Below are 12,680 nucleotides of genomic sequence, written 5' to 3' on the forward strand. Positions count from 1 at the left end.
AATGAGGGACGCTCAAGAAATCGAGGCAAAAGACACATATATTCACTACGAAAGTGCTAAACTTCTAACCATCACGCGGGTTAATATTTGCAAAGAGATTGTGCTCAACGTGTACCTTTATATGTTACCCTGGAAAAGCTCAAAGGCTAGGCAAACGTTATTGGCCATCGAGACATCGCTACTAGTCTCGGCAGATTACTTCTGTCGCGAAGATCGATCTCTTGTAGTATATTTAGCTTAGCTTATTCAATAATAGATCAAATCTCTGAGCGAGCACCATCCGAAGAGAGCATATTTCTGAGACGAACCAGGGGCAGACCGTGACGTAACTTTTGTCGGCAAACCCCTAACTCCACATGCGCGTTACTGCGTCAGCGCGCAGCACGCCCTTTCCCTATATTGATGCTTTCTCCGCCTATAGGTAGAAGCCGTGAAATAGAGAGATGACATGCCGCGCGCTGACGCGTTGCAACGCGTACATGTGGTTAGGGCTCAATGCGTTGCGACGTGCTATCACAGCGGCAATTTGGTTTTAGTACTTCTGGGTTCTTTGCTGCCTTCACTAAGATGGTGGCCATGGCCACCTCCTTAATCGTATACGGCTTCACTATCGAGGCGTAATTTAGACGACAGCGATTCCTTCTGAACCTGCTTGGCTGCAATAGAGGATAGTACTACTCACAGGGAAGCCGCTGCGTCTCTGTTCCTGCGTGACATTCCTCCAGGCCGACACAGCGTGGGTGTGCAGGAAAGCGCGTGCACCGTCGTGCAGCAACACGTGGCGGTCGTTGGCGCACACCACTCGCCAGGCGTCGCCGCTGAGCTTCTGGGGCAGCGGAGAGTCCCGCCAGACGGCATCCTTCTTGCCGGTGCCTCTTCTGTTGCTGACCGGCGACGGCGGAGACAGCGTCCAGATCTTGGTGGCGCTGAGGGCGAAGTACGAACCGTCTTGGGATCGGTGGCCCGAGAAAGGTAGCAGCCGACAGGAGAACGGGGACGGGGTGGGTTTCGGCATCTTGACTGCAAACGCAAATGGAGGGGGGAATGGAAGGAGTGGGCCATGTTCAAGAGACTGGTCTGTGCATGCGCAGTGGTGTTGAGGTGACGCGCGCCACTCTGCTTGGAGGTCACAGTGTCGCGACAGGTGTGAATTAAGTGACACCTGGCGTCACACAGGTTTGCAAATCATTCAATAAAAAGAACACCAGGCCCCCGAGATTTTCTACCAGTGCACGGCGGACAGTATCAGAGGGCATGGACTCGCAGTTTCGGTTGCTACGATTTTACTGGACGTGCTGTTCGGACCGAAATAGAGCCCATTTTCCATCAGAGACTTAGGCAGAAATTTTCGCCCCCTTCATCTGAAGTGGGTTGCGGGGCAGGCAGATATGGTCGAGTGTGATTTTGGGTTCTGTATGCCATGGAGAAGAAAAAAAGAAAATCGGCTGGGGCACAGGCGTGGTGTTTCACCCGCTCCATGGCTACGACACTGATTAAAATAGAGAAGCATATTACAGAAATACTGACATGAATTTGAGACACCGCAAAAAGTACACTTTTCACTTATTTTGGTATGCAGCGTGAAGACTCGCCCTACACCGGATTAAAAAAGAGGTATAAAAAGTTTTCAGGAAATCCCACGTACGTTGGGAACCGATGTTATGCAAGGCAAGCAGATCCAAGGTGAACACATTTTATATTTTTTTGGTTGAGCGAGATGTTATGAAGTGGCGCTGAATATATTTAAAGATCCACACACACACACACATACGTTAAACAGTCGCACATGCCTTATATTAGCGCTTGCGTAACGATGTCAACAGCAACACCATACATGCCTCATAGCAACACCAGTAGCGGCAAGGTGATATGGAGCGTTGGTTTTTGCGCTGGGGCCACCGTAGCCGGGGCTCATGAGGATGGTAGCCCTCGACACTGCTACACAAATCAACCTAAGCGGATGGCGCCTAACTACAATTGACGTCAGCGTGGCATGATGGCTCTATCATAGGAGTACTCATGTGACGATCATAAAATTTGATAGCCAGTCCTGCAACCAGAATGGACGTTTCACGAGAAATAGCGTCTATAATATTCAACTTTGATTTTATAGTTTGCCTCACTGAGCATATGCAAGCCACCTCCACCGAAAAGGACGTTATCCCGACGAGAGTTTCACGGAGTTTGTGAACTTGAAGTCCTGCAAGCAGCCTAAATAACAAATCACTGTCGGATTCCCTGGACGACGATGCACTCATCGCTGTTAATGTGCATCACGAAAAGATGACAGATCTGCTGCTAGTACGTCGCCGTCTCCATCCGCTCATTATCGAAACTGAAATTGCTTTTTTTTAAACTTTTATGATAGTATTAAAAACACGCTCAATGACTGTTCAGGCACCACAATAACGCCTTTAGGCTTCTCGACACCAGAGTGCTTATATAGAGTGAAATCTGAACAATATTAGAAATTCTTGTCATACTTTGTAAAGCAGGCTTTTTTTCAACGCAGTGATATTGGAACATGGTTTGTGGTTGGTGCTAGGACGGCACACCGGATAGAAGTGTCGTTTTGTCACATCTATCCCGTGTCCCATCCTAGCGCAGTTATATATTATACCACCACACTGCAAGTGTTCATTAGGTATTAAATATCTTCCTTATGCGTTAACTGACTGAGAAATTTGTGGTTCACACTATAGACATATTTGTAAAAGTAGCGAAATTCGGATCAATTCGCACCCAAACAATAGATAGCCCGACGCACTTATTGGGCATGAAAAAAAAAATAGATAACTCTTAGTTGTGCATCCTCAAGATAATTATGAATTGGAGAGCAGAGAATACTCCTCGACTCCAATGATAAAATCAAGAATAGACTATCTTCCCTGACAGAGAAAGTGATTGCGTGGATGAACACTGGCCCTGCGTCTACATCTCTGTGTTTGCCCACCGCCCTGTGGACAGGCGGTAGGAGGGGATAAAAGGAGAGACGCTGCCTTTTTTCCCCGTTTCGGCTGGAAAAGAAGCGTTGGGGGAGCGCAAATCATATCCGTCAGGCGGCTTGAGCGCTCCTTCATCACACAGCCGGGTGCCCCCGCCGCCATGGCTCGTCTTTCGCCAACACCGTACCCGTCGTTTACCTCTCTGCTTTCCCTTTCCCACCACCATTCCCGTCGTCCCCATCTTTTTTCCTAGCGTTTTCCCGATACACTCGCTCTCCATTACCGCACTTAGTATTTTCCCCCTCTTCCAAGGAACCGGCAGCGAACGAGACGACAAGAGGATCTAGCGGCTACGAGGAGTACACGAGTCTCACGTACCAGAAACGCTCGCAGGTAACCCGTAGTAGCAAGGAAGGGCAGCGTTTTATAACGACGCCGCGCTTCACTCTAGGAAGTGTTAAGTTGAGCAAGATTGTTACACTTGGAATCATTGTGGGCAGTACAGGGGTGGTCAAAGTTCGCTGGACGCCCCGCCATGGTAGTCTAGTGGCTAAGGTACTCGGCCACTGACCCGCTGGTCGCGGGATCAAATCCCGGCTGCGGCGGCTGCATTTCCGATGGAGGCGGAAATGTTGTAGGCCCGTGTGCTCAGATTTGGGTGCACGTTAAAGAACACCAGGTGATAGAAATTTCCGGAGCCCTTCTTTACTGCGTCTCTCATAATCATATAGTGGTTTTGGGACGTTAAACTCAACATACCAATCAATCAATCAATCAATCAATCAATCAATCAATCAATCAATCAATCAATCAATCAAAAGTTCGCTGGCCACGCTGTCTTAGGAATGGATTGTATAGTAAATTTCGCCTGTGAACTTTTGACCCTGATTTGGTTAAGGACATTGAAGCCCGCATTAAGCCAGGCCCAACTATCGACACCAAACGGGGCCCTCTCAAACACATCGCATACTCAACCCGAGAAGACTGGTCCAGATAATGGAAGACAACAAGGTGGATAATCGTATTAACTGTGGCTTAGCACATGCTTAGCGCATCAACAGGCTTTGTACATCAAGATTACATATTAGGTAGGTAGCCCGACAACCCACCTCCCGATGAGTTTTCGCAGCTTGCTCCATCACGAGAAGCGTGAGGGAGTTCATTGACGAACAAGAAACTGACATTTTACCGAACAGGCTGGATTGCAGGTTTCCCTGAGTTGTGCCCCCTAAAACTCAGTATGTCCCCCCCCCCCCCTCCAGGCTGACTTCCCTCTTCCGACTCCCGTTTTGTATCAACATAGTAAATATTAGAAAAATCCACGAATATAATCATGACTAGTAGAGGAAGCTCACGGTGTCACATCGGTGAGTAACCGTACGGTACCCGAGCGTTGCCTCATAAAATGCAAATCGAGTAACATGAAGTGTATATAGAGATGTAAATATATTTTACCTTCCACTTGTCTCAGACAATTCAAGGATGATGGAGAAAATTTCAGGAGTGAAGGATGTACCTCGGAAGTGAATGTGTTAAGAAAAAGTGTTCAACAGCTTCGAACACTTGGACTTTACTACGGGAGAGCAGAAAGCCGTCCTAGCACTTCCAAATGTGCATCAACGTCTGTTTAGGAAAAAAAATGTGATCGCACCATAGCACTATACACACTCTACTATAGGAGAGCTGTAAGCTATGCCGCTGAAGAGCAAACACGAGCAGCACGTGAGGGGAAGAGGACACCGAAAGATATCAAATATCTTCACGCAAGAACGCGCCATCTTACTGATGGCAAGGTAGAAATTTAGTATTTCTTTATTTATATATTGTAACGAACAAATACAGCGCCGGAAGCTAAAACAGCTATTTATTAATGGCGAACTTGCTACCGTCAACTAAATACACAGAGGTTGTCAGCTCACTAGAGAAAACCTCGTCAACTTCTTCTCTTGCGTCTCGCCTCGAGCTCTCCTCGAAAAAACCACCAGCGTTCTTTTTCCAGCGCGTGGTGTGGTGACACGTGCAGCCAGCGTTGCATGGCGCCTTTAGCTTGGCGCGTTTGTCTTGTCAGTTGTTGTGGCAGAATTGTGTATTTCAGAGAAAGCATTCAGTGGTTCCTTGATATTTATAAAGCGGCACCGGAGCCACCAGTATGGCTTCCACGACTGGAGCCTCTGCTGACCTTGCGAGTGTTATAGTAACGAAATCAGCACCATCCTGGTTGACTGTTAAGTCGTCATGTAAATATTGTACGTTTCATACTTTCTTACCAGTGTCGCTTGTATTATGTGGTTTGTACCAAATGCAGGTAATAAAGAAAAGTTGTGGCAGAATTCATAAGAGCAGGAAGCGGCGCAAGACTTCGGTAGGTGCCTAACAACGTGCGGCAATACTTATCAAATACTGTGGACAGGTAGTCCAAGCAGGGATGGTAAATAAGGTGGTACAACAGTGAACACGTTCAAAAAAAAAAGAATAAACGAAACAAAAACATTAATACAGGAATAAAGTCAATACGTTAGGCGGAACTTTATACAGACAAATTAATAATAATCAGCATTTTGGTGTCGATTCGATTATAGAATTCCTTTCGGTTATTGTGTGTTTAGAAAAAGGTTTTAACAATTTATAGTACGAGGTACTTTACTATGGGATGTTTAGAAAAAGCTTTTTAACGATTTCGAGTACTTCGTACCCAACTATGGGAGAGCACTGAGCCGTCCCATGCACTAAAAGCAACCGCAAACAATGCGGGGGTTAGAAAAAGTGGGTAACGATTTGAGTACCAGATACTCTACTATGGGAGAGTGAGGGGGGGGGTTAGAAAAAGGGGGTGAACCGGTTCGTTCAATGAGTCTAGTGTTGAATTGTTCGTGTAACCTTGGTAATTTGTTGCGACCTATCATGCTCGACATGCGCCTTTGTGTCACAGGTTTTCTTGAAAAGCCTTCAAATCTGCGCACATATCAGTAGAGATTAACTCTTCAATAGTCGTCTCGATCAGTTATTTTCACCAGGAACAGCGATCTCTTAACTTATAATTAACCTGTGTCCACGCCGAAATCTATTGTAAAACCTTTTTTTTTTGTGTGTGTGTCATATATGTTTTGAATACAGCAACGGTTCTACACCATGACCACAACGGAACAAAATGCTGGGTACCAAAGTGCTTTGCCCCTATAACTCGTCAAACATCTATGAAGGTGCGAGTTCAGTGGTGATGGCTTACAAGGCATGAAAATTACTTCTTTTTTTTTTCGTCCATGTTGATTTGAATAACAGGATCATTACGTGGTGGTGCATAAAATCGAGCAAGTTCTTCTGTGCGGCGCTTTTAGTAGCGCGTCTCTCGAATAATCGAATCCCACAATGAAGTAATATATCGTGAACAGAAGGGTAAACTAATACTATCAACCAAACAGCCAATCCATTATGGTGTGTCGTAGCAAGTAAACACAACCTAAATCAAATGCTACAATGAATTTGGTAAAGTTCCCAATTTTTTTAAAAATTTCGTAACAGGGTTGCTATTGAAGGCTATAATTTATGAGGGCAAGCAAGTTGGTCATATAAACAAAATTATGAGAATGATGGAATGATGCATGTTGATGTGCGCCATAGTTTCTCGGCTGTGCAGCAAAAGTATTGCAATCCACAGCTAGTCATCATTCAGTGGGTGGATAAAGGTGCAGTAATGTAAGATGTAATGTATGTAGACTGTTGATATATTATTGAATACTGAATGCTAAACACTCGGCGACTGATTCGAAGGCCGCGAGTTCAATCCCGCCATGGCGGTCGCATTTCGAGGGAGACGAATTGATAGAGCCCCTTGTGTACTGTACGATGTCTGCGCTTGTTAAGGAATGCCAGCTTGTGAAAATTTCCGGAGCCCTCCACTGCGGCGTCTATCATATTCATGTGGCTGTTTCAGATGTAGAACCACAAATGTTCATGTTCACTGCTAAAGAGGCATCAAGACTTCTTTTAGAGCGACATTACAAATTAAATACTGCGCTCGAAACCATCAAAGAAATACAAAATTGCAGAGGGTATATATATATATATATATATATATATATATATATATATATATATATATATATATATATATATATATAAACTAAGAAGTGAGGGCACTAGTGGGGCAACGCCCTGTTCTTACAACAGGACCAGCATAATTCCACATCCTATATAGCTTTAATTTTCTTCACTGCACAGCAGAAAAGTAATAAGGGTAAGCCCATTCTTCGACCTCCTCCTCCCATTGATTTTTTTCAGGATACGGTGCCACCATGAACCGAGCGCTGTGAGGAGGTTTAGGCGTACGTGACGTCACAGTGAGGCACGTATCTACTTACCTCACACACGCTGCAATTACGACAAGCACATCGCTCTACTTTCCTTTTTTCTCTCAGGTGCTTCTACTTGATGACATTGTGGTGTCATGAAGGCGCTTCTGGCTTTCGTGCGTTTTTTTCTTTTACTTTGTCGTCTTGAACGTCAAAGATGTGCGTTTTTGGGACAGTTATAGTGGACATCGATTTTCTTCTTCCACTGTTGGCGACGAAGGATCGGGCAGCTGTGTCTTGCGAAATCACGTTGGGCTTTTCACGTAATCCCTGCCGTACCACTGGGTTGTTGAACTTAATGCTACATTACACTAATTGAACCAGTACCGGAGCACTTACCACTAGCACACTGGAGTACATTTTAGGGAACGTTAATTATGATTTTATATTCACCAATTTTCTTCTATGTAACCAGCAAAAAGTTTAACATTTACGTTCTTACGATGCCGCTCTGCGGACCTCGCTCCCAGACAGTTTGATTTGACATTTTGTAAAATGTATTTAGGGTAATTTGCGCTACTCATTGATTAAAAAATTGTTTTGACTATTGCTTTCTCTCTATCACACACACACACACACACACACACACACACACACACACACACACACACACACACACACACACACACACACGCACACACACGCACACACACGCACACGCACACGCACACGCACACGCACACGCACACGCACACGCGCACGCGCACGCGCACGCGCACGCGCACGCGCACGCGCACGCGCACGCGCACAGGCGGTACAAAAATAACGAAATGCAACGGATAGAACTTTTGCCTTCTCAGACATCTCAGTTGTTGTCTTAGGGCCCTTTTCACGCTTCCTATCAAGACTCGATTTCAATCATGAGGTGATTCTCGCGCCCACCAGGATGCACAAAAACATGAAGTGCGTGTGCGCGTGTTTACGTACGGGCAGTTACACTCTTATTAGCAACACAGAGAAAGCTACACAGCCTCGACAGAAAACGAACTCAACCAAAAAACCACCACAATATCAAGCTAGAGCTTGCACGGGCTACCGTTACGCGGTGGAACACACGGTACACGGACCGACTGGTGCGTTCCTCCTTCGATGTACACCCGCTCTATCCACTTTTACCCCAGGCTGATGTGTGTGTGTGTGCACGCGTGCCTGTCGCAATTGCGGTCGCACAGTAAAGAGCAGCTGGAGTGAAAAGGAGACCGCCGTGGCGCTATGTGCGCGCGGTCATAGTGCCTCTTACACGAGGCTTCGGTGACCACGTGACCCCGACGCCTCTTACACGAGGCTTCGGTGTTGTACCGCATCGACGCGTGTGCATCGTCGTCGCGACTGGACGAGGCCTTGTTCGTGCGTTGTTGTACGGAGGGGCTTCGCGCGTTTGGCCGCCACAAGAGGTCGCGGTTAGATGCCCTCCAGCCAGTGGCTTGCACCGTAGCGCCGCTCTCTCTCCTGAAGTGATGGAGCATGTCGTCGTCTTCCGTTTTGCGGGGCTTCTCGTCTCTTCAGTGAACACCGGCCTCTGGCGTCTTTATTTGTCTTTTTACCTCTTCGTTATTCCTTTTCTTCTTATTAAATGTGAAGTGCTTCAGAGCGTATCATATGTTCACGTCGTCTCCTATAGCCACGGGGTCTCCCGTAAGTCACGGTCTGTCATAAAGCTAACTTCAGCTGATGACGTAATCTTATCATGGCATCACGACGTCACAAAGTCCACTAAATTTGTGACGCAACTATGACGCGATGATAATGTGATGAAGCACCATACGGTTTTGGCTTGGCGGCGTCTAATGTCGTCACGGTGTGTCATATAGTCGGAGTCCTTCATAAAAATGGGTAGAAGCCACGAAAATTCAGTCGGTCCTACTACTTTCCACTGGTCTAGAAGAAAGTAAGGAGGCAAAAGTGAGCCAGACTAGTAGCCCACGGTGTAAGTAGAGCTCCAACACCCATTTCTACATGTCTTGTAAAACTAAAACCGGAAATGTAAGGAAGAAAAAGAGGAAGTAGTAGTGGAGGAAAAACACTGCATGATTCGCCTCCCCGCAAGTTTCACGTTAGTGCAGGGAGCTGTAACACTCTTCCCTGCACGCCGTAGTAAATTGGAAACCCCTCATGTAGGGAAGAGTAAAGGGAAGAGAGGAATAATGAAAACACTGCTTGCTTTGTCTCTTCCCAGGTTTGATGTGGGGAGAGGCGAGCATGGAGCTGAAACAACCTTGCATACATGCCGGAAAGAACTGAAGCTGGGAATTAAGGGAAAACAAAGAAGGAAAAAGAATAAATATAAAAAAACAACTGCATGCGTCTCTTCTTTCCACGTTTTACGTTAGTGGAGATGAAACACCCTTCCATATATGGGTCACTTCTCCCCATTTTTTTTTTTTCGTTTCTCTACCTGCCAGGGCATCTTTACAGATGGCTTTCACTGACGTCACTTAAATGGCTATGTTGCAGCACTAACATTTAGGAACGTGGACTTTGTGATCTCGCGTGTCACCATCCCATCGCATGCAGGTTCATGCACATATGCCCAATTCCAGTACAGCGTTGTCGTTATCAGACTGAAGCAGGATTTTTGCAGGGTTGCCATACTGCCTTGATGGCCTCTAAGTCACCATGTGGAGCGTCTATGACGTCACGTGCACGCCAATAATACTTGGTTACTACATAAAAAAGTGAGCTCAACCCACAGCTGCCACTCTACCACCCAGAGAAAACTTGCGCAGGTGCGCCGCCCAATGGCACTAGCTCCTTTCCTTGACGTCATGCACCTTACGGGTATTTCATGTTGATGACTTTCCCACGCACACACGTGTTAATCTCGCTGGTTTTATTTTTTATTTATTTATTTAGGAATACTGCAGGCCTTAATAGGCCCAGGCAGGAGGGGAAAAGTACGAACAAAAGTACAAAGTCTGCAAATATCAAGAATATATACAAGTAGGATCTATACAAAGCAACAACAAAGTGAATCTACTAACAAGTAAATGAGCACTAAAAGAAATGTGATACAAAGAAAAATAATATACAATATGAGAAGATAAACAATACAGAACTATCTAATCAATGTACAAAGGAGTTAGTAAAATACTGGATCACTGTATTGAAGGAGGAAGGGCTAGATCTAAGATGAAATGGATGCGATAGAGTCGGTGTTGCTGAGTGTACTAAGAGGTAGGCTGTTCCAGTCGGCTACTGTTCGAGGAAAAAAGGAATACTTAAAGATGTTGGTTCTGGTATTGTAAGGCGTTAATGTGGCAGAGTGGCGATGTCTTGTTCGGCGAGCAGTGAGAGGCTTTATGTAAGGTTCAGGAGAAAGAGACAATTTATTTTTATACAGTAAGAATAGAAATTTAAGCCTGTGAATTTTTCTTCTTAGTTGCAAGGACTGAATGTTGTGTTGGGCCATTAGGTCACTTGGAGAGTCACTGGTGCGATATTTGGAGAAGATGAATCTTACTGCTTTACGTTGGATCCTTTCTAGCGCATCGATGTTAGTTTTAGTGTAAGGATCCCATACGATAGCTGCATATTCAAGCTTAGGACGGACAAGAGAGGTATAAGCGGTTAGACGGGTCTCGGGAGGAGCATGTTTTAATTTGTGTCTGAGGTAGCAGAGTTTTTTGAAGGCTGAGTCGCAAAGGTGAGAGATGTGGGAGTTCCAACTGAGATTATTAGTTATGATGACACCCAGGTACTTATATTCATCAACCTCTGTAAGAGGCATGGATGCAAGATTATACGTAAACGAAAGTTTATTAATTTTTTTGGTGATTTTCATAAATACTGTTTTATCAATATTAAGCTGCATGTCCCAGCGTTCGCACCATGTTAAAATTTTTTGAAGGTTAGAGTTTAGGGTGATTTGGTCTTGCTGGCAGGTAATTTCATTAAAGAGTAAGCAGTCATCAGCGAATAATTTTATCTGTACAGGTTCAGTAATAGAGTCAACTATGTCATTAATGTATATATTAAACAATAAAGGTCCAAGAACACTTCCTTGGGGAACTCCAGAAGTAACAGCAAGGTCACTCGAACAGCAATTATCAATTGCAACAAATTGCCTACGGTTAGCGAGGTAAGCAGAAATCCAATTTACTAGGTATGAGGGAACGTCCAGATGAACAAGTTTTTCGATTAGTTTCGCGTGTGACACGAGATCAAACGCCTTCCTAAAATCCAGAAATATGATGTCAGTTTGTCCTGATTTGTCGACAACGCTAGCGAGACTGTGAATTACAGTAGTTAATTGGGTTACAGTGGAGAGGCCCTTCCTAAATCCATGCTGCATAGGAGTTAAAATAGCTCGACCATCAAGAAACCTAGTGATTTCGTTAGCAATAATGTGTTCTAAAAGTTTACAACAAGAGGAGGTTAGTGATATGGGGCGGTAGTTTTGAACTAATGATGGATCGCCTTTCTTTAGGATAGGAATGACACGAGCAGATAGCCAGTCGTTCGGAAGCACTGCTGAAGATAGTGATGCACGAAAGATGATAACAAGAAAACGCGATAGCATTTCGGCGTATCTGTGAAGAAACACGTTTGGTAAGTTGTCAGGCCCAGGTGATGATTTTGTTTTTATATTCAACAGCATAGAAAAGACGCCAGGCAAAGAAACAAAACTAAAGTCATCCTTCACCAATGTGTGATTCAGGCAACGGGGAACAGGCGAGTTTGAAAATATACTATTAAAATAAGCATTGAAGTGAACAGCGATCTCTTGTTTAGCGACGACAGGATTGCCCTCGTGCATAATATGGTAAACTGGTTTACTTTTTTTGCTGAGAAAGCTCCAAAACTTGCTGGGAGCAGTTCGGATGAAGTTAGGCAGGGTAAATTGAAAGTAACGAAGTTTAGCTGCCCTAACAGCCTCGTTTAATTTAGCTTGGCATGGTACGATTTCGTCACGAGAAATACCCCGTAGTCTCAGACGTTTGACTTTTCTCTTCGCATGCACTATCTCACGCGTCATCCAGGGAGTAGGTTTGGATGTTTTTTTAGTTCTGCTTGGAATAAAGTTGTCGATACAGTGCATACAAATATTCTTAAATTCGTCCCAAAGTTTAGCAGCGTCATGTCCCCCAAAAGCACTCAGACTATCATCAAGGTAATCTAGTACGCTCTCATCATTGGCACGTGAATAATCCTTTACAGAAACAGTTTTACAACTAGTAGACTTGGGAAGATCGATGGTACAGGAAAAAGCCACAAGTTCGTGATCAGAAATGCCTTGTTCAACAGAAACAGACAACTCTTGAAATGTCTGGCTAATAAATATGAGGTCAAGTATTGAAGCAGAAGCAGCGCTAATTCGTGTAGGCTCAGTAACCACTTGCTGTAAGTTATGCATCAAAATAATGTCACGCAAATGTTCATTGTTTAC

General features: G+C 44.8%; 1 protein-coding gene across 2 annotated transcripts in view; it reads right to left on the minus strand.

The window, feature by feature from the left end:
* Positions 1–12,680, minus strand: part of LOC142768879 (uncharacterized) — a 67,358-nt gene that overhangs the window by 8,413 nt on the left and 46,265 nt on the right. For both annotated transcript variants that reach the window (XM_075871340.1, XM_075871341.1), the window contains one exon: positions 683–1,020. In XM_075871340.1, coding sequence (XP_075727455.1) covers positions 683–1,020 — 338 coding nt within the window. The remainder of the gene's footprint in view (positions 1–682; positions 1,021–12,680) is intronic.

This window comes from Rhipicephalus microplus, chromosome 8 (genome assembly GCF_043290135.1).
Source record: "Rhipicephalus microplus isolate Deutch F79 chromosome 8, USDA_Rmic, whole genome shotgun sequence".
Lineage (NCBI taxonomy): Eukaryota > Metazoa > Arthropoda > Arachnida > Ixodida > Ixodidae > Rhipicephalus > Rhipicephalus microplus.